This window comes from Charadrius vociferus, unplaced genomic scaffold (assembly GCF_000708025.1).
Source record: "Charadrius vociferus isolate BGI_N301 unplaced genomic scaffold, ASM70802v2 scaffold429, whole genome shotgun sequence".
Taxonomy (NCBI): Eukaryota; Metazoa; Chordata; class Aves; order Charadriiformes; family Charadriidae; genus Charadrius; species Charadrius vociferus.
The window spans coordinates 1592922-1615872 of NW_009650250.1; the positions used below are offsets into that span (position 1 = coordinate 1592922).

General features: G+C 38.4%; 1 protein-coding gene across 1 annotated transcript in view; it reads right to left on the reverse strand.

The window, feature by feature from the left end:
• WAPAL (wings apart-like homolog (Drosophila)) overlaps positions 1–22951 on the reverse strand; it is a 68303-nt gene that overhangs the window by 16418 nt on the left and 28934 nt on the right. The window contains exons 4-7 of the mRNA XM_009893028.1: positions 10446–10541; positions 7086–7238; positions 6701–6837; positions 4564–4675 (exon numbers count right to left, since the gene is read on the reverse strand). Coding sequence (XP_009891330.1) covers positions 4564–4675; positions 6701–6837; positions 7086–7238; positions 10446–10541 — 498 coding nt within the window. The remainder of the gene's footprint in view (positions 1–4563; positions 4676–6700; positions 6838–7085; positions 7239–10445; positions 10542–22951) is intronic.

Consider the following 22951-nt stretch of genomic DNA (forward strand, 5'->3'; position numbering starts at 1 on the left):
CATTCTGATTCTGCCAAGCAGGCCTGTCAGTCCACAATTTACCCAAACCCTTTCAGCATAAACCCATTTAATTTCCAGGGGAATTCTGCTTTTTGTAAGTAACCTGAGTACAAACCAGCTTCCCCCCTGCTCTGTACCCATCAGCCCTTAACAAGTAAATGTTATTATCTTGACCATCCCTATCTTACATAGAATTGGTGTACAGGGACCTCTTACTGGCTAAAGACTATTTAACCCTTCTTCAAGAAGGAATTAAATTTCATCTTCATAAGGATCCACAAAAGCAAAGGCAGAAGGTGACTGTGAGGAAGAGAAACGACAGCGAAGAGATCAGAGCAAAGCTATCTGTCCCTGCTCCTGGTAAGGACAGCACTTCCACCAAGAGACTCATCTATCCAGGTGAGCTCCAAGTTAGGGTAAAGAAGAGAAATGTTCACAGAGAACTGAGTAGTGCTGGGCACAATACTTTCACAGAATGGCAGGGGTTGGAAGGGACCTTCAGAGATCATGTAGTCCAACCCCCCTGCCAAAGCAGGGTCACCTAGAGCAGGCTGGACAGGAACACATCCAGGTGGGTTTTGAATATCTCCAGAGAAGGAGACTTTCAGAAACCTTTGATGGCATCTGGAAGAAAGCAGAGCTGGGGGGTGTGTGGGGTATGTGTGCGTCTTACTGAGTTTAACTCTCAAGAGTCAACACGCTGCATATATCTACTCCAATTTTTTCTGTATAAAGTAAACAGAGACCAACTAATTCTGGGATGTGAATGTTGTACAGCTCAACAGGAAAGAGCAGAATTTCTGCGTCATAGTAGATTAACATCTTGTTTAGAGTTCAGCCAACCACCAAAGCAATCATTAGCCGCTGCTGTTTATTTTAGAACCAAGTAATAATCATACCTGGTCATACTAAGCAGTATCAGCATTTCCAAAACAGGATTAGGCAGCTGACAGTTTATCAAAAGCTATGGTAAAACTCCTTCCTGTCTGAGTCAAGGAAATCTTCGGGTGAATAAAGACTTTAATCTAACTACCAAAGGTGCATTTGGTACTGAAGGAAGAAAGCAAGAGTTACCAAATCAACTTCTCCTTTCATGAATACAACCTCGAGACATGGGGTTCGTTAAAAAAAAAAAAAAAACAAAAAAACACAGTCTTAGCTGTGACTATCACTACTCCAGCCTTGTCAGATGTAAGGCAGAAAGCAATTTATGCGGCTTGTCTACATAGACAGGGTATACATTGTTTTCCCTTAATTTCAATTAGCTTTCTCCAATAAACCTTGCAATTTTATCTTTTTAATTATAGAAATTGTTTACTCTGGATTTACTTGCAACTGGTTTAAACTGTAAGAAATTTCAGTTTCCTGGAAAAAGACTCTGTTCCTGTAGAATGGCAGTTATTAAAAGAGGACACAGGAGCACATGTGTTCCAGAGAAACCAGAGGTTACACCGCTAACTGTTGTTCAGCCAATGTGGGACCTAATAAAGCAACATCTATGAAGAACAATTTTCTAGTGACAACCATAATCTAGGCAAGCTTCCTGGTTAAAAAAATGCTTAAGCCCCCATAGGAGTTGCTATCAACTAGAAACTATGCGGCAGTTAATACAGTTAATTCTTGCAACATCATATAGAAGGCAATCAGGCCAATAAGCCTCCAAATGCAGAAAGTAGTGATATTGCAAAAGTAAGGATCTCAAATGTGAACGGTGCTTATAACGTAGAACAAACGTGCTTCAGCTACACGCCAGTGATAGGAGTTTTCTAAAACCCATTTTTCTTCGTCCCTATATGCAAGTTGGTTTAATCTTGAATATAACAACTCTGCATTTTGCTCTGACCTTCTGTAAGCATTAAAAACAGTTAATTACGTTGTCTGAAAGTCATCTCATGCCCAACCATGCACAGAATTCTGAGTTGAGAATGAGGGAAAAATTGTTGCTACAACTCATTTTTGATCAATATCCTAAAAAAAAAAACCCCAAAAACCACCGCAAAACCCAACCAAACCCTCAAAATCCCACCCCTATGCATTGCAGTAGTGAAGCTGGGTTTTGAGATGGGCTTTTTTTTCCCTGTTTTATTCCTCAAGATGCTTAAAACACATTCTGTTTCCGAACAAATGTGGAGAGGAGAAAAAAGTAAAATAAACAGAATGTGTTCTAGACAGAAATTGCATGGCGTATCTAACTATGGAGTTGCACTCCATACTTCTACAGAATTCAGGAAAACATCCTAGTTGAACGTACACTCCAGAAACAGCAGACCATTCACACCCACTCTCATCCTTGTCTTCCCTTGCTTGTTCTATTTATACTCCAGCTTGTGGGAACAGATGGCTATTTTCTATGGTTCAGCACTACATGTAATGCACTTTTTTTTTTTTAATTATTCACATGCTGAAGACATTACAAAACCACATTTCTGTGCTGAACTACTGACAGGTATAATGAAAATACAATTTTTATTTTAAAAATCAATACTCCAAAACTTTTAGAGCATAGCTGAAGAGATAAAGTCAGTTAAAAACTGAAACTGAAGCTTAAAGACAAAACTACAAGAAAAATTTGACAGAACGAGAAATTTTCATGTAAATATTTTGGGGCATAGCTCAGTAAGATAACTAGTTATTTTGTTTTCCTTGCTGGTTAAAAAAATACCTCTGCAACTGCTATTTTATACTCTTTCAGAAACATACAAGTCCCCTACTTTCTCAGCCTATTCCATTGTATCAGTAGAATGAATACAGTATATGCTCATATTTGTTTCCATTAGCAGTGTCACTGTGGCAGTCTTCCCATCTCCATAGTACTTGGAAGAAATTATGAACAAAATAATTGCATTTTTTTCCCCAGGCCTTCCTCATCTTAAATGGATTTGATCCATGCAAGCAAAGCCTTGTGTGATTTATTATTCTTGAGTTACTTTGCATTGAGTTTTAGTGGAGAAATTTCTGTTCATTTTGAACCAGTTCAAATTTTAGTGAAATACCGAGTGAATGAAAGGGTAGTATATAAAGACAGCAAGCTTACACGCAGGTGGTCATTGTTGAAGCATATACTGTCAGTAGTTAGAGCAAGCACATATTTTAGCATTTATTAATAGCAGATTGATGAATCAGTGGTTTTATAATACTGTATTAAATACTATATTAAAACATTAACTACCTTTTTTTCCTGACAAAAGAGAGTGTTTCATCAACCTGTACCAAGAATGCACTGTAACTATATTAAAACATTAACTACCTTCTTTTCCTGACAAAAGAGAGTGTTTCATCAAATATACTGAAAATAGTGAATACAATCAATGCTTTTTCTTACTGCAGACTAATAATAGCATGCAATTTCCTTCTGAACTGTATGTGCTCTTTTGAAAATGAAGGAATAATGGTAACTGTTAAAAGACATCCAAAAATACACAGAGCAAGCTTGCAGACTTTCCAAGGAACTCTAGCTGTCCTCTGCAGATCTCCTGCAACTCAGCGGTAGCAACTGTCCTAAATAGCATGACTATACTTTATTCGTTTCTAGTATCACTTGGCACTATGTTGACAGCTCACAAAATGAATGCAGTGGACCTGGTTCCTATGTTTTATTTTACAGTTAGCCATTGCTGATTTTTCAGGCAGATGGAAGATAAGCTGTTATTCTAAATTAGTTAGTTAAAGCTCTACAACTCCCCCCCGCAAGATGTCAAATACAACCTCTTAAAAGTCTATTTCTGTGGGTGCAAAGTTTCCTTCTGCATTGTATGTCATTCTCCTAGAGCTATTAAATAAAAGTAATAAACCTGACTGGATATACATATCTACAACCCGATTCCAAGCAACATCTCCTATGCTCAGCTTGTGTAACTCTACCTCAAGGGATAGCCCACAGAGGCACTGTTTCCAACCACTGGAAAAATAGTATCAGCTGCAAGAAGCGTTTTCTATTACAGCTGCATTGAACTTGTAAAGTTGATAAGGAAAACACAAATTGCTTCAAGTTTTTAACACTTGGGTCACGTTACCATAAGTAAGTTAAAATTTACCTTTCCCAGATTTATCATAGACCGCTGCACATACATACTCAAGGCATCCTACAGCTGCAATTACAGCACTGCTCAAGGAGACAAGCACAGGACATGAAAAATGCCCCACAACAGCTACAGTAAAGGCCATAATTCACATAAAAGTAAGTCTGGAGATGACCATTTAGAGCTATCTTTAAATACAAAGAGAAAGGATTCCTTTCAAATGTATTTCATTTGAAGGAAATTATACATACAGCAATAAAGTATTTTAAAAAGCTAAAGAGAAGATATAAAACAGCAATCCAAAGCACAGTCTGTCTTTTTAAAATAATTTCCAAACCCAGAAGCACAAACACATTGGAAGGGGAATTTGCCACTGGCACGCAGGTGCTCTTATTTTTAATTTCACTACAGATTTCTAAAATGGAGCCACCGATCCCAGATGCACACTATACTGGATGCTTCACTTCGAGTTACATGCACACAAAATTCACACAAAGTAGACAGGTGTCATCAAACTTCAATGAAATACACAATTTATCCATACCTGGTGGTGTTGCGAATCATCCAGTGTTTTGAAAACCATGGCTACCATCCCATGTGCTCTCAGATGCATTCGGAAGCTGGGCATGGCGCACTTTGTCGCCAAGCTGATTACACTAGAGAAAATTAATTCTGGGTTAGAACTAAACCAAACATGTTTACAAAGCTGGCAGATAAGCAAGTCTACAAAACGTGACTGACCATGTACCTCAGACCCTGACAAACTCTGTCGGGATGTTTCTCCTAAAATTTGTATATGGCAAGTTTGTAACTGGTGAACAGAGCAACATGTTATTCAACAGCTGCTTACCAGCACCAAACTATGTCCGCTTTGTTTAACGTTGGCTAAAACCAGGATTTGAAAGGGTACCCTAAACTTGGTCTTTCAAACAGAAGTTGAAATGATTTCAAGGAGTTAAATTGAAAGTAAAATGTTCATGGATTAAGCACAAAGCTCTGATTTAGAGGCACAGGAGACATTATTATGGACCAAGGCATTATCAGAAATTATGACGTGAGCTTCCATCGCTATCTAGCGGCTATCTACCTAATTGACTGATTAGTCCTCCTTATGCCTGACAATACTTTTACAAAAAACCAAACATTTTTAATATTTATTGTGGCATTTATGATTGATGGAAACACTATAGACTAATCTATTTGTCAGATTTTTCCTGAAATCTAACCAGTGATCAGCGTAACAGTTCTATTTTAAAAACAGAAGTCTTCCCCTGGTTTTATTAGCGAGCTGTCTGCTGTTTCTAGCACAGCCCAACATACAGACTATTCAACACATACTACTTTTAAATGTGGAGTAATGCAGGAGAGATTCTGCAATCAAATCTTCCACAAGTACTGAGGAACCTTACTAGAAAAGATTCATACGGTATGGCGTTTAAAGTACAATTGGTCTTTCTGTCTCCAATCACAACAGCACCAGTTAGAGCTTACCTACCAGTTTCTGATTCTTTTACGTATATTCCTATCCTTACACATTGATATCCTTTGGAAAAATACTTTTCTTTTAATTTGTTAACTGAAAGAAAAAATTTTTATGGTGTTTATACAAGTTACATTCCATGATATAAATTTGGAAAGTAAAAAAGTCAGTTTGAGATCTTAGGAAGCTTACCACATGAGCAAATTAAGTGCACTCAATATGAAAAATACTCCTAAACTGTCATTATGGTATTAATTTATTCTTATCATAATGCACATACAAACTGGAAAATAGATTTCTTGTGTCTATACTCCAGCAGCAACAGTCATTGCTAGTTTTTGAGGACTGTGAAGAATACATTTTAAAAAAAACTCTCTTAAAAGCATACAAAGCTTTTTCTCAACCACAGTCAAATCTCACGTAAAGTGTCCTCATCACCTTACTCTGTGGATTCAAGTTTTCCCTTCTCTACCATTTTAGTTTTGCTAAACAGAGAGGAAAATTTACAAGTATGAGGAAAAAAAAAGATTACTACATGGTTACAGAACATCAGTCTCATTACTTTTATGTCCAGCGAATGGACACCAATATGAAGTCATAAACTTTTTCAAAGCAAGACTGACATTTTTGCTACTAACTTCGTGATAATGTGTAACTTAAGAGTGCAATGAGTAGTTCAAGACAACTTAGGGAAGCTTCCAATTAATATCAAGGCCACAATACTTCCAGTGGATGCCAGCTATGTTATTTCTCAACAGAAGATAAAGAACAGGTGGTTTGAGTTAAACAGTATCTCAATGTTACATTAGTTCTAGATTACAGCCAGCAAACTTTCCAGTCTTAGGGTTTTTACTTTAAAATTGAATTTTGCATTAAAAAACAGAACAGGCACTGCACATAAGATTGCACTAAACAAAAAAAAAGGTTACCCAAAGTATTTTTTTTAATTTATAGCAAGGAAAACAAGTGTGTTGAAGATGTCTCTTACCAGACAACTTTCTATTTTATCTTCCTAGTCATACTACTTTTGATTATTCACAAGATACCATTTTGATAACTATTTTCAAATTTTATTCTTTATAGCAGAAGTGCCAGGTAACTACCCGAAAAACATTTTAAAGCATGGTCACTTCATTCATGAGTATTTAATTCAGTATCTCTTTTAAATATAAGTTCAGTGGTTTATATTAAGATATCTTACCTAAGGCAACGTGTGTTTAGGGGCTGATTGCTCTTCAATCCACTTAGCAAGTACTCAATATCATCTGTGAACTCTTGATTTTCACCAAATTCCACTACATCATTGAAGTGCTTTACATGCTGAACAACAGTGTATAACTGGAAGAGACAAATATTTTGACCTAGGTAAGTTGCTCTTGGGATTGATTAAAAACTTAACAAGTAAAGTTTAAAATCTACTCAGTCTTGAGTGAAAGGAAACGTTAAGAAGTTAACGAAGGCCATTCAACTATTTAGATAAAATTATCATCTTTAATAGGAAAGCCAAATTTCATTTTGACACTGTTCCTTCAGTACTTAGGATTACCAATAATTCTTTAGCTTAAAAATTTGTTAAGAATACTTACTTCTTTGTCTTCTTTCCTACATTTCAATGCAGTTACTATCTCTTGATAGGGCTGAGTAGGTATTGTCACAGTTTTAATCACTTTGGGAGGTGGTGCAGGAGCCTTAAAAACTCCATCATCTTTATGAATTGCCTCCTTTGAAGATAGCCTTACCTATTAATAAGAAAGTGCTAAAATGGGCAGATGTTTTGAGCATGTAAACATACACTAAATACAGCAGGAAACAGTACAGGTGTGCAATTGTCAAATTCACATTTTGGGACTATTTAGTTCTTGCCTTACACTACCAAGATGTACCTAAGCTGTGTGACAATGTAGCTACTCTTAAAAAACATAAATTAAGATGTCAGAAATTATATGCATTTTCAAATACAAAACCCAGTTTTAAGTAGTCAGGAAAGCTCCAGTGGAATTCTGAAACTAAAAATAAAGAAGAAAAAAGTCCTTTATACTGGTTCCTTAAGCTTTAGGGTAAGTAAACCAACCCACTTCAGTGTTTAAAGACAATTATTTGTTGACACTTACAAGTATCTTACCCACTTACACTGGAGCTTCCAGGACTGAGTGAGTTGGTTGCTATACTGAACCACCATTAAGTACGTTGGTCTGAATACGAGCACAGCATTGAGCAATCACTGTCTCAACATAGCCTGAACCGGAAAACTCTGCCTATGGTTCTCACCTCTAACTACTGGAGGCTACGGAACTACTGTACTCAGGGTGCAGCTATCTATCGGAGAACTGACCTCTCCAACCTGACACTCCAAACTGTATTTTGCCTGTAGGCAGAAGACTACCAATATAATTTTTGTAGCACCATAAAAAATTGCCACACAGAGAAATAAGAGAGGCATGGTGCGTACCTCAAACGGGTAAGAGTGTGCTCTTGTAAGTTCACAGTATTCTCCATACACTGCCCTTACTCATATTTGTGTTAATATTTTAGGAACGTATTATAGCACAAGACAGAGCAAAACCTATTCTGAACTTACAGCAGGTAACAGAGAACTTGCTATTAGGTCTAGAATAACTACGGACAAATTTCCAGCCATCTCAGGCAAGTATTACCGGTTTCTCCTCAACCTACTCCTCTGTATTAGTTTGAGGCTACGGTAAGCTTAAGTGTCAGCTTATCTTCAGATTACTTCTTTGGCACAAATTCAGATGTGAAGACAAACTACAGAAAACAAGGCATACAGGCAAGAGACCTCCAAATGCCAAATTCTAGATGTACAAATGCCAATGCCAGTGGTCATTTACTCACCCTCAAGCTCTAAGTAACATCATGTACTAAGTTTCCTCACAGAAAAATGAGAATTTTTTTAAAGTGTGACTGAAAAAAACAGAATTAATACACAGGCATAGAGGATGCACTAATTGTAATTCACTCCATGGGGTTATTTTGAGAGAAAGCCTTCTTGTGCATTGTACATTGACAGTCAAAATTAAAATATAAGCCAAAATAACCTGCTATACTAACGAATTATTCTTTACGTGCTGCCTCTATCACTGTGCAGCACTTCAATATTTGTTCGCTTAGGCTCCAGTGGCAAAATGCTAATAAACCACCCTGAAAAGCTGCTTTAGAGCACATACTGGAGGACTCTGATCTTATCAGTCTGTGAACACAGACGAGCCACTCAAGTAGCTCATCCAAGTCTTGGTTAATGGCTTCTCCTTCAAAGCAAATTCCAAGGGATCTTGGAGAGGCCGTAAGAACGAGTATTTGGCATAAGCACTTGGCATGCTATGGGTTTTTCACCGTAAATCTAAGACAAATGTATCCAAATCTTCAGGTAACAAATTTCTACCAAAATTAAAGAGTCAGAATCAGCTGCCCAGGGATGACGGCTGAACATTTGGTTCAAGGCTCATTTAGCTTGTAACTCTTAAAATCTTGATCATACATATGTAAATCAAGGTTAAACCAAGTGACTGAAGTAACTTCAGATGTACATCACAACATGAGGAGCAGATACAAATTCCCCTAACCGGTTTGTTCAGCCAAACCTCTGCCATATTCCTGAATTAATATTTTGATGGTTCCAGTTAAAGTGGCAGTTTGACAGAAGACAAAATAGTTTGCCTGAATATAAATGATCCAGACATTTTTCTAGCCTGAAGAGGATATATTCAAAGTCTGTCTGAGAAGACTCAGACAAAATCTGCCTTTAAGTTAGCTATCAGACTACTTCTCAAGAGTCAGCATCAATACAAAGATTCAGTAAGCAACAAAAGTTTCAGTTCAAATGCACATAATTTAAATTGAGAAAGGGGTTCAAGGGGAAACCCAGGGCTGAAATTCCTACTCTCTCCTCAAGCACTAGTGGTAATGGTTATTTTGTCATCTGCGTTTTCCAGTGCAGTTAACTTCGAAGGAAGGATGTTCAGAATAACGTGAGGGTGCAACCAAAACCAACCATAAATCAAAGAGGAGCTAGTATCAGAACAACACACACACAGGTGGAATTTAAAAAAAAAACAAAAAAAACCCAAACCAAACCACACAACAAATAAACACAACGCCCCACTCCCCCCAAAACTGGTGGTGACAACAACAAAAGCTGAAGACTTATCACTGCAAAAATATCTACTTTCTGTTTTTCTGTTCTCGGGCAAGTACTGTAAGCAAGGCACCAAACAAAATCAAGATTACTGACAATGTACAATGCTCTCTTGGCATAATTGGTAAGAATGTTTACACATATATAAGCCCAAGACACTGGATTCTCGGGGTCTCGAAAAAGTTAAACCATTACCTTAAGCCTTGGAACAATCACTGATTTTTGAACAAACAAGTCACTTCAAGAACTGTTTTCACCTCTTCTCTACTTTTTCTAGACATGCTTATAACCAATATGTTCATATTAGCATTTCTGGCCGCATATAGAAAATTTTGTTGCTTTCATGGTGTCTGAAGACTCAAGTCAGCAATTCACAATATTTTACTCCATTACAAAGGAAAAATAAATGAAGTATCTCTTTTTAAGTTTTTTCCTTTTTGACCTGCAACTTGCTGATTTCTATGTGCATTAGCAAATTAATCCTAGAGGGTAGCACAGAAGATGGAATTGAGTCTGTTGTTAGAAAGCTTAACTTCAGCAGATTAGGGAACATAACTTGACTGAAGTTGGGGTTTTTTGTATCTGTACGTTGAAATGATATGGAAGATCCCATTCTAGAGTATTTCCACTGACAATTTCTTTCCTATCAAATATCTAATGGCTCACATCACAAAGTGGATTTCATTCCGAATTACTGTGACATTACCAGATATCAAGAACTTGCATTTCAAAAAATATCAGTGAATCTTAAAAAGGAGATTTACTAAACTTGAGAAGAAACAAACTGTCTACTTACTGGGACACTGGGAGTTTTCAAAACCGGTGGTGCTGGCAGAGCCTCTGATTCTGGTTGGTTCCAGTGTCTAGCATTATACACAGCTTTTGTGGGAGACTAAAAGATAAAAATAAAAGTTATTTTTTAAGCAAATCTACCAGTAGCCACTATGTACCTCAAAAACTACTATAGCAATGATGTCACCAAACAAGTAAAATGAGCTTCATTCTTCCCCCTTCAGTCTTCCCAGCAACACAAGTTCTCAATATTGTATATATCAGAAAACCTGAAAGACTTCGAAGCATCTGGTGGTTTTAAAGACATACGGACCCATTCAAATGGCAAAAGACATGATGTGTATGTATTTCAAGAATTTTTCCATTTTTCTACTTTTTAAGTTTATTCCAAAAACAGTAAGTCTGCAACCTTCCTGTAGACAAAATCATACAGCTATGGGGGGAAAAAACCCCAACATGTTAGCAAACACCATGTCAGTAGAAAATATGACTAGTTTAGAACCAAAATGTAGAATTGACACAGACTTTGATGCTTGGAGGAATAGAAAACACTCAAATGAAATGCCTTAATCCTCATTAAAAAATGAGGAAGCCTTTTTTTTTCCTTCATTCTCAAAAATGTGTCAAGGCAAATCAATACGCATCAAAATTTACTGTCCTTGATTTTTTGCGAAATACAATATAATCCTTAAAGGAAGCAAAGATGGAATTATATTTCTAGGATCTGAGTTTACCAATCTAATTGCATAATAACACTTCAGACTAATATACCACTACGATTTTCACAATTTTCCAACATGACTTATATTGTGTAAACTGGATAACTACATACCTCCTTACATGCACTTATGTAGCATTTTAAACATGGAAAAAAAATACGTATCAAAAAAAGAAGTTGGACATGAAAAACAATTTTCCATCAAAATATAATGTGTGAACCATTTAAACTGGATACTGGCTCAAGTGCAACCCCGCAGAGGGGCTACGCACAGCAAACCTGGCAGTACCAGCTTACCAGCTATGGATTCAATACCATTCTGGGAAGTGTAACAAGGTTTGGCATGTCAGAAGCTGGAAAGTAGATTTTGTAAGTCAAGAGTTGCTGTATTACTGTTAAAACTCTACTGTGTTGCATCGTTCCGTTCTTTACAAGAAGAGAAAGCCCTGACTAACAAAACTTCAAAGAGTTTTAGCAGAATGAAAGTCTCAGTTATGTTTTCAGAGCCTGAAAGACCTGTCAAGCACTAAATAATTTTAGTTTCCAGACAAGGGAAAAGCCTCTTTCCGTCCTACAGTGAGCTCTGATGTGGTCATAAGAAACTTCACTGGATTTTTTATACTATTTTTTAAAGCACTGCTCGTGTGCCATTCAGCAACAAGTATACAATGGCCATCATCTTAACAGTTTTATCTCTTTTCTGAGGAAGCTCTTTTAAACAACACATTTTCAAGTGATGGATACACAAAGTCCTTCAGCAGCCACATGTAGCCATCACGGTCACAGATAGGAATACCAAAATCAGGTTTTTGATAGTTTCAATATTTAACTTTCCCAAGTAACAGAAGCACCAACTTGCCCCGTTTCCTGACAATCTCACCAAGGTCAAAAAGCTAAACTGAGAAACCAGTTTTAAGTTTGTGCTGCTAGAGGACATCTCTGTCCACAGATAGGAAGACAGTGTCATACAGAACATTATTTGAAAAAAGTTAACTGCTGACAAAATAAAAGTTAACTCTCTTTTCTCCTGTACATTTCTGAGGAGCAAATTCTTACCTGGAATGTGACTCAGGGTTTGTGACAAACAAAGGAAGGACAACTTAGTAACAAAGATGCTTTTTTAATCATTAAAGATACAACGGTTCACAACTGTCTGTAATGGAAAAGAACCACTGAATATTTTCTAGATGTTCCTTTTTTTTTTTTGTCTTGAATTACTCATAACTGTTACACAAATTATCTCAGTGCACGCTTAAAATTGGGAAGAGAAGGTATGAATTTCTGGGTGCCATATCCTGGTACAGGGGACAATTCAAGGAAATAACGCACTCTATCAAGTAACCAGCATGAAAGTACAGCATATATTTAGTATCAGTTTCAGCTGATGCATAATTCTTCTTAACCTTGCAGGGAAGCTTAACTACTACAATTCTGACAGCACTGTACTGCATTACAGCTGCCAGAAGTCCTATTACCAAGGGATATTCTTTATTAATAGTCCCAAATCTCAGACATAGTCTAAAATAGTATTCTATCCCTGCTTAAAGGATACAAATATATGAATATTCCTGAATTTCCTGTCTGGGCGCTACACGCTGCACAGAAGCTTTTCAGGTCTCTGTAACGGCAGTGTCAGGCTCAGCGCACCCAGCGAGGAGATGCTGCAGGGTGACGCAACCCACACAACAGGATCCTAGATTTATGCCGTTCTCTTAGCTCGCTGCAGAAACAACGGGGGCACAGACCAAGGCAGGCTCTGCTGCTGCAGCAGCACTCCCATTTTGATCAAGTTCAAGGGAAGAGCAACGCCATACTCGCTGCCCCGGTACATAAAGGCTCTGCCCCACCTGGCTGTTCCTCATGCTCCACGAGGAACCAAACGCAGCCCTCGTCAGGCACAGGGGGAGCAGAGCCACGCTGGCCTGCAAGCTCGCCTTACCCAGCGAGGCAGCAGTTGGGACGGGCCCTTGCTGGCCACGCGAGAGGAGTGTCCGCAGTCTTGGCTTTACGAAATTTATCACCACTGTTGCACACACGTGCACACAGCAAGGAAGCACAATCGACAGATCAAGTTCAGTGCTTCAATGTGGAATAAGAACAAAGAATAGAATCGGCTGTGCCAGCATCGTCAAAAGGTCCACACAGCGTTAGTGTGTTTTCTTCAGCAGAGAGCAACAGCTGATGCCTAGGGAAGAGTTCAACAGGGCAAACAGATGAAGACAATTCCTTCCACATACTCAGGGCTCAGAGGCTTCCCGAGTCAAAGATGGCATGCTTTTTACTTAACAGTCAAAAATGGGCCTTTCTTCCCCAATTTTCCTTAATCCCTTACTAAATCAAAAGCTAGGGCACCCCAAAGTGTTTTATGACAAGGCACTGTACGGCTTGCTTAGGCACTAACGGAATATAGAAGACAGACACATTTTATGTAAGAAACCACATAATGCCACCAATAAATGCCTGTTTTGAGAAATGAGGACGTCCTCATTTAACAGCTCTCTTGTAACAGAAAGTAAACTGTAACTGAAAATGGTAATTATTTAAAACCTCAAATACCTATGGAAGGTTAGTTTTAGCCACTATCCCTTGTAGTATCTTCCACTTTTAGGTGAAAGTAATTTCACCTGCAATTCCATGCCTTCCCAGTAATTTTTCATTAGATGGCAGGCACTGCTCCCCAGCACCCCTACCGCCTGGTCCAGTATCCCGTCTCGCACTGATGGCACACAGCTCAACCAAACACACCTGCAAAAAATGCAACACTGCTTTCCAAAGAAATCCGTTCTAATCAGTTCTACCACATTATGCAGAGACTTTGGAGCCCCTCTTACAACTCACACAGACACAGCAAATACCTTTACAACCACCTCTTAAAGCCCCCTGCACATTTTCCCTTGCCACACAAAACACAGATGCAACTGCAAAGAAACTGCGCCAATACTGATCAATCAGTAAGCACCGTGTAGACTTGCTTTAGATTACTGTATGACAGGACCGAAGCCAGGAAAAGTCTCAAAGATCAAATGAACACTAGTGAACAAAGACTTTTCAGAAGGGCTTGATCAGAAAAGCAAATGGGTTGGTTGGTTTGTTTGCTTTTGGTGGGTTTTTGTAAGGCAACTCAAATGCTTGTGATAACAAGCTTCGCTGAAGAAGCAATGCTGATATTTACACAGCAGTAATTTAAGAAACTGACTTACTTTCTCTTGAAGACAAGACAACCTTGCAGTTATTCAAATAATGCAGACTTTTCTTTAAGAATTTTCCTCTTAAGATTAACTTAGAATAGATGCAAGTGGAAGTACATCACTCCTTTGAATCCTGTGTTCTCAAGGCAAATAAGTTCTGCAATATTAATCAGCTGTAAGAGCATCTGCTGAATAGCAGAAAAGTTTCCTTTATTCATATGTATAGAACTGACAGCTCTTTACACACAGATACATGTCTGAAAGAGTGCAAATATTCCAGCGAGGGTATAAAGCACATTGTACTGTGAGACTCTGCGTGTGGTTCTGAGGGGTGAACCGAGATGCAAAACCAGAACTAGTGCCAGGGATTTTACAAAATGCACTGGGCTGTCAGCTTTATAAGATCATCTCCAAATGGCATAAACTATGGGTCATGCTTAACCTCCCACCCCTGAAAGCCTCAAAACTGATTTTTTCAAGAGTTGGCACTCTGCACATACTGATACAGCACTGCCTGCCATTTGTAGATACAAGAATAGCAGAAAATAAGAGCCAGGGAGATGAGTCATGCTGAAAATACTAGCAAAACAAGAAAGACAGCAGCTATTTGCAGGCAAGAATGCTTTCCAAGGTAGAAGACAGTGGCAAAAAAAAACCCAAAACATTTCAGCAGATAACCCGATAAATGCATTATTTATATCTGAAGGGCATTCAGTAAGACTGTATGCCAGATGCTCGTCAAAACTACAAGTAAGTTCCAAAAAAAACCAGTAAACCAAAATATATGATTATTTACCACTGCTGTATTCATAATCTTTACTCATAATCACTGCTCTGTCCTGCATGTCTCACTTTGAACAGGAAAAAGATAGCCAGTATGTTATACAGCACAAAACTGTTCATAATGGACTGGATTTTTTTTTAAAAAAAAAAAAAAAGGAAAGGAATGAACATCTATTCAGAGCAAAGAAAAAGAAATTACTCTTCCAAACAGGAAGATGGAATATCAATTCAGCACAGGCTAAGCCATGTGTATATAACACAAAAAAGTTAATTTGGACTCCAGATAAGAGAGCAGTTTTCAACAGCAGTTAAAAACAGAAACAAACAGAAGTCATTTATTCAGTGTTCAAAATGTGAACCAAATCTCCATTATTTAGATCACAGTGGCAGATTAGTGCCAATAAATCACCTCTGGGTGCCACGGACCACTTAATCATCAACTGCTATACCATTTAATGCAGTAGTCAAAAAACATTATACACGCACATAGCTAGATAACTACAAATCGTTAGTCAGACAAGGTTGAAGAGCATCAGCAGTGGACAAAAAAATGAGCGGGGGGGGAGGGGGGAATGTCACTGAAGCTTTTCTTGCATCAGACTTCTGAAGAAGTGCAAGATGTTTTTTCTTCCTCAAAGCTCAAAAGGGCGCCTACAGGGCAGAACAAGACAATGGGTCAAACATCCAAGTGAAAGATGAAAATTTACCTTGAAGAAACAGAACAGTTTGATAAACATGAGACTCATTCTTTAACAGAGATAGCTAGTGGTGTTCTGTATGCTGCTTACACTGAATGTACTCAAAACTGGTCAGCTCGGGAGCAGAAGCCATATGGTTATGGTTACTAATTTGGCCGGAAACCTAAGTTAAGTCTCATTAAAAGGGACAGGGTATAATAGTTTAGACCTATCACTATGACACGGGAAACATATCACTTCAATCAAGAGAAGAGAAAAACCTGCATCTGCCTGCAAGCAACTGTATTGGCACGAACACATCCTTGTAAAAACTGCTGACAAAATTCCTGCCTTCTTTGTTGGTACATAAAGGCAGAGAGACACATACACATCCCCTTATTTCCTCCCCCGTGCCGCCCCAATCCTAATCTACTCAGAGCCTAGCATTCTACTAACAGAAAAACCTTACAAAATTGCAACAGCAATGAAATTCCAGAGGTGATACGGTTGGGGCACATATGCGTGCACGCCCACATAAGTGTTTCCATTTGGATCAGTAAAACATTTTTCAAAGAAATCTCCCAAACGTCCTCAGTTACCACAATGTGGTTTGCATCACCAAGTCTTCGGGAATACTCACCTGATTCCTTTCCAATGAAACTAAATGTGGAGACGCTTTTCCAGTGAGCACCTACCTCATGCCAGCTGTTACTGGGCATTCCCTAAAGCAGATCAAAATAAAGCTAATTCAAAGTAAAAACCTCTAGATGTGTATAATGGGGACAGTGGTCCCTCAACACCAACTGTTTCTTTCACTCTCAAGATGTGCTCGTGTTTCACGGCACTATTATCTAACGCGCACAGTCACAGAGCTGAGTGAACCAGCCACGCGCATACAGTACATGGCAGCTGTGAAGCCAATTTTGCATATTGGTCTGCATATAAATTAAGCTCCCACTGGCAAATGAAACTGGTATATTTTAATCTCTCTGAGCGTTTTTCCCGTTTTAGAGCTTTGAGGCCTCGTGCAATGTAACATTTATCCTACACAGTTATCCTGCGTTGCCTAATTACTAAAACACTGAGTTAATTACTGGAAGCTACGCAACTGATGGGGAGGGGAGCAGAGGAATGCAAAGATGCAAGAGAGAATCTGGTTTCAAAAATGTTTTAATGCATCGTTGCTTCTTACCTAAGAATTAACACCAGTAGGAGCTGGAATTATAAAACAGTTTCCATTGTGACATTAAACGTTTTCCATTCAACTCGATTTCTCTACTTCCTGAGAAGCGTAAGCACACACAAAGGGAGAAGGGTCTCCACGCTTATTTTTCACTTACTTCTCTGGCCTCTCCAAGGCCTTAGCCTGTTACCCTCGCGTTGCACTTCCCATCCCTGCCTTTCTCAGAACAAAGCTATGTCTCAACTGATAACATCTTTCTTGACACTGCATAGGAGAAGAAATGCACTTCCAATAACGTTGTCACCACAGTTCTACCTAACAGCGGCATATGGAGCACAGACAAGGAAGCCATTTTGCCAGGTGGAAGGATCTCAGCTCAGCATCTACCAGAACACACCCTTCTTCACCATGGTTTAATATAAAGGAGTGGGAAGAAAATAATTTTGGTCAGCAAACAATTATCTTGAAGTTAACAGACCAACTCCTGGCATTTGCTTTCACTCTGAGATGGCTTCAAAGTGTCATGCCCCAACTCAACTCCGTAAAATTACAACGGATACTTCACTCTTCAAATTAGGTGATTACTCTAAAAACCTGCCAGTCCTGACTGGCATCCTGTTTACCAACTTAAAAATTAAGAATTGGTTTTGGTCTATTTACAGTAACAATAGAAGAAGAAAAAAATATCCCTAAATGGTAAGCACTAGGAAGCCAGTATTAAATAAATATACTTACCGAAGAATCTGATTTTGCAAAGGCTAAGTGAAATAATCGTATCAATATGAAGTGTTGGTTTTTAACAAATCAACTATTTAATAAACAGATTTAGTCTTACCTTTTATCATCTTTTTTTTTTTTTAATTCATTTTTATTCCAGCAATATGAAAGTTGCTTAAAATATACAAGCTGTTTATAATGGGTTAGCACTTAGAACAGGTCATCTCTTGTGCATCATTCCAACAAGTAGTTTTTGGACAAAAATACCCACAAAAAACACTTCGGTTCAGGAGAGAGCAGACCATCTGCCAGAAGCACCAACCAGTAAATGAAAGGAATGTACTGCAGAAGCAGCAACATGCTGTCACAGGTTGTCAGATCTGACCACCGCTGTTTGTCAAACTGCTGATGAAACAGACTGCTGGCTTAGCGTTAAACCGATACAAGCCAGAGATTTCACAGAATATTTTGGTTGTCAAAATTCAGCTCAACTCCTCAACAGAGTCAAAATAGCAAATGTCAACTAATAATCTTTCCTATAAAAAACAATGCCATTTTGACACCCTAAATTAGGACGCAAATAGCAGCTCAACGTGTGTAGTATCAGCAAATGAATATGACTGAAAAAATGCTTTGTTATAACTGTTCATCCTTTTGGTAGGACCCTCTTTTCCTAAAGGTTATGCAAGATAAAAGACAAGCAGTTCTTTTTAACATTAGTTCTGACCAGTCTACTCTGATACTACGATTAAATGTATGGAAAGGACTACAACTGATAGAGCAAAACTTTAGAATTACACTTCCATTGCTGTGTTTCCAAGACTGTTTACTTAAAACAAACTATGGAAAAACAATTAACCAAAACTGTTTGAGGTTGTGCACTTAAGACAGATCAGTCTTCACATACATTAAATCTAAAAAAAAAAAATCTTTAAAAATTTAATTTGGGGAACTGCAGATTCATTTGCAGGCAAGCAAAAATAGATGTTACTTGTCTTTGATAAACATCTACTGTAAAGTATAATACAAGCTAAGTGGAAAACTACAGATCACAGCGCAGCCTAGTTTCTTCCCCCTCCCACACACACGTCATTGTCATATTAGCCGTAAGATTACTCAGTCAAACCAAGCACCATGCATGGTTTTGTACTTCTTCAATTTCAAAACACTTTTAAAGATCAGGTACAAGTATTTCATCTTGGACTTCAAGTAAACTTAGACACAGCGTTTGTTTCGAGCTGATATTTATAGCTTCTTCCAGTCAGCATGAAGCATCAGGAGAAAAAGCTTACATCAACCTGTAAAAGATCTCATAGGTTATACCCTTAAACTTCTGTTACAGCAAATCCTATTAGGAACAACAGGATCACACGTAAGCTTTAATTTCAAGGATTGACCGTTTCTCACAGTGCCTAAAATCTGTAACGGGAATATGGCAACTCAATGAAAACAACCTACTCATGGAAAAAACCCTGCCTACTGGACAGGAAAGATGCAATTAAATAATGAACTATGGACTAGCTGCAGATCAAACTGAAGTCACACAGAAGAAAATTATTTTTTTTTGGCTGTTCAGCATTTGATAACTGGAAATCAATGCTTTTCACACAGTAGTAATTTAATACATCCTTCCAATTGGTCTGTCAAAAAAAAAAACACACTTTGAAATCTTGCACGCATTTCTGTACCTTGTTGGGCATAAAACGCAGCAGTTACTCGTAAAACTTGCGTAAAACATGAAAAGCAGTAAGTAGTTAAAGGGTTATGGCTGGATCAGGTTTTTAACTTTAATACAGAGTTCAGAAGCAGTCTCTTGGCTAAGCCATGTCTGAATTCAGCAATGATTTCATTCATCTATTCAACGCTACTGTCATGACTAACTCTATTAATGTCACTTGATCAAAGTAACGCATGTAATCCTGCTAACGCCGCCTGTGTTTAGTGAGCATTTCTCAGTTGCAATGTTGACTTAACCAGGTTAAGACTACTTAATCTCTCTTCTTCAGTTCCCTCAAGTGAGTGGATGTAACTGTTTACAGTCTCCCAGTGAACCGGACTGAGATTTATGTTAAATGTTTCCTTTTAGTGGGTTATTTTTTAAAGACAGATGGGTTCCTCAGTTTAGTTCAGTACACAACCTCAGGAAACTGAGGGAGCAAGGAAACAAGAGTGAGCAGGTGGAGCAAAATGAGAGCAACGGCACCTTCACCAAATATTTCTGTCAGTATTTTTTTGTCTTTTTCAGGCAAAACCAGTCCTTACAGTAAGTTGGGGTTTGGGGTTTTTTTAGGGTTTTTTGGCAATGGTGGTGCTTTTTAAGGCATAATATAAGATCTCAGCTTTCCCTGACAAATACATCCCCTACTAGTGGAATAACATTAAAGTGATGCCACTGTTAAAAACAAGGAAAGTGCTTTACACAGGAAATTCTGTGGACCAGTACTTGAAACAAAACGCTATGATAACCATGTTATTGGCAAAGAGGCTTTCCCATACCTTCTCCTGTACAACCCAATGTGTGCATGAGAGGCAAAAAAAAAAAAAAGCATACTGATGTTATTTTGTTCTCCCCATTCACTGTGTACATTTGAGGAAACATAGAGAGTCATAAAACAGATAGGTTTTCTAGAGCTAAGACCTCAACAAGCGAGTTTAGAGGAATTTCTCCAGGCATAAGAAGACAAGAGAATAAGAAAAAATATTTAAAGATAGTTTAAATTTGTCAACAAGCATTCAGTTTTCAATGCAAAAGCAAGTAGTTAAGGGAAATGCACCAATTTTAACTGAAGTCAGAAGTCATTAAGAAATAGACTAACATTCAGGTTAGTTTTTAGTTTGAACAATCCATGAATCCCCAATGTAGACTGCCCATGGAGCATGTACTTTCTTCTGCATGTTACCAATCATAAAAAGTATGTTTTAGCCTCTTAAGAAAATGTCAGTCTTTTATAGATGCTGAACTGCATTCTGTCAATACTACCATGGAAGCTTTATGAAATATACACAGTGCAAAAAACATCAACATCTAAGAAATGAATTCCAAAAGACCCATTTCTAAAGTTCACCCATTCTAAGGCACAGAAAAAAAAATACCCTGATATAGTACTCGTCTATACTCAGCACTGGCGAGGCCACACCTCGAATACTGTGTTCAGTTTTGGGTCCCTCACTACAAGAAAGACATTGAGGTGCTGGAGCGTGTCCAGAGAAGGACAACAAAGCTGGTGAGTGGTCTCAAGAACAAGTCTGACGAGGAGTGGCTGAGGGAACTGGGGTTGTTTAGCCTGGAGAAAAGGAGGTTGAAGGGAGACCTTATTGGTCTCTACAACTACCTGAAAGGAAGTTGTAGCGAGGTGGGGGTTGGTGTCCTCTCCCAAGAGGCAACCGGACAAGAGGAAATGGCCTCAAGTTGCACCAGGGGCAGTTTAGGATGGGTATTAGGAAACATTTCTTCACTGAAAGTATTACAAAACATTGGAAGAGGCTGCCCAAGGAAGTGGTGGAATCGCCACCCCTGGAGATATTTAAAAGATGGGTAGACGTGGTGCTGGAAGACATGGTTTAGTGGTGGTTTTCGCCGTGTTGAGCTGATGGTTGGACTCTATGAACTTAAAGGTCCCTTCCAACCTAGACAATTCTATGAATACCTTGAAATTTCACGCTACTTTGAGAAAACACAACATGGAGATTGCTTTTGGGTATGTCTACTTGAAAGAGTCAGTGCTTTTTTCTGCTATAGCTCCTTTGTCCCACTTCATGTGACATAGTTAAGCCTTCCCATATGTCTTCGCAGTTAGCACCGAAGAACACTGAAATATTATAGTCTTCCCCCTCTCCCTGGCCCCTCAAGCTGAAAGGCTCCCATACCTTTTAATTACAATTTGCCATTCTATTTACATTCTTACCTTGGAATATTCAAAGGTAATCAGTATTCACGTTGTCCAGGTTGGCTTCCTACAGCTACAGGCAGAACTAGGATCAGCACAGAGCTGCAGGTCACTCTTCATCATACATGAGCTTAAGAGCAGAGAGCTATCCCAGATAATTTGCAGTTCAGAGGATTCGGTGGTCCTTAATGACACACTGGGTAACAGAAACACTGAACTGACAGTATAGATCTGGCACAAAATACCAGGCACAGTCATCAACGTCTAGGGCTGACCAATCAGAAGAGTAAGTTTGGGGATAGACTAGTTTTCTTTATCTTACATTTCTAAGTGGTTTTGGTTTTTTCACAGGTTCCTATTTAGAGACACACATAGTTTGCATAAAACTATTGGGAACTGTTCCAGAGTATTCCTACAAAAACTGATTCTCCTCACTTGCTGACTCTAGCCCAAATCTGTGGTGAGAGGGGCAGAACCAAGAAGTCTCAGGAAATACTTTTTCCAGTCCCTATTTTCAAGCCTTTAGTCTGAGTAGATTTGGACCATAGCAACAAAAAAGTTCTTGTATACCTTAATGTTTTTTGCCTGATAAATGAGAATTAGTTTCATCTGTAGAAGGGGAACTAAGCTCAAAGGGACCAGCAGGTGGTCATACCACAACCCCACACAGTTCCCAAATGTACGTGCTAGAGCATGAGTTACCCAACCAGTTGAATTAAAATTGTAAACAACTGCAAACAAACTTTTGCAGATGTTACTCATGTATGCTTCACACCCATAATTTGCAAGTCAAGTAATGCCAATATTTATGTACTGTAAGTACATAATTGTGTTGCTACGGAACATAACATTCCCCCTGTAACTCAGGCTCAGGATAAAGAGATTTAATTCACTTAAAAGCAGAATTCTGGTTGAGACTTTACATACCTATCATAATGTACACGCTACTGCAACTTTTACACTCATTATTATGTGCGAATAGTCAGTGATTTCAGTGAGACTCCTTATGTTAAAAGCTGTTTTTAGAAACACTGTTATTCACTAAGTCAGTGTCTGTCATCTTTTATTATCAAATGTTCTAAGTTTCAAGAACTGGACTTTACCATTAGAGTACAACGGTCAGCTTTCGAAAGCACAAACATGGGCCAGAGTCCTGCTGACTACAAACTGGAAAAAAATACTTCAGCTTTCTGAATCTACTGAAGTTTAACAATACCACCTGTTGCTTCCTGAGTAACAGAGGTGTTTGCTTTTCAGCTCAGTGTGATGCCAAGTGCCATACCTCTAACATCACGACCTAGCAGAAAAGAATTAATACTACATCTGCTAGTTTCTACAAGGAAAAAAAAAGGAGGGA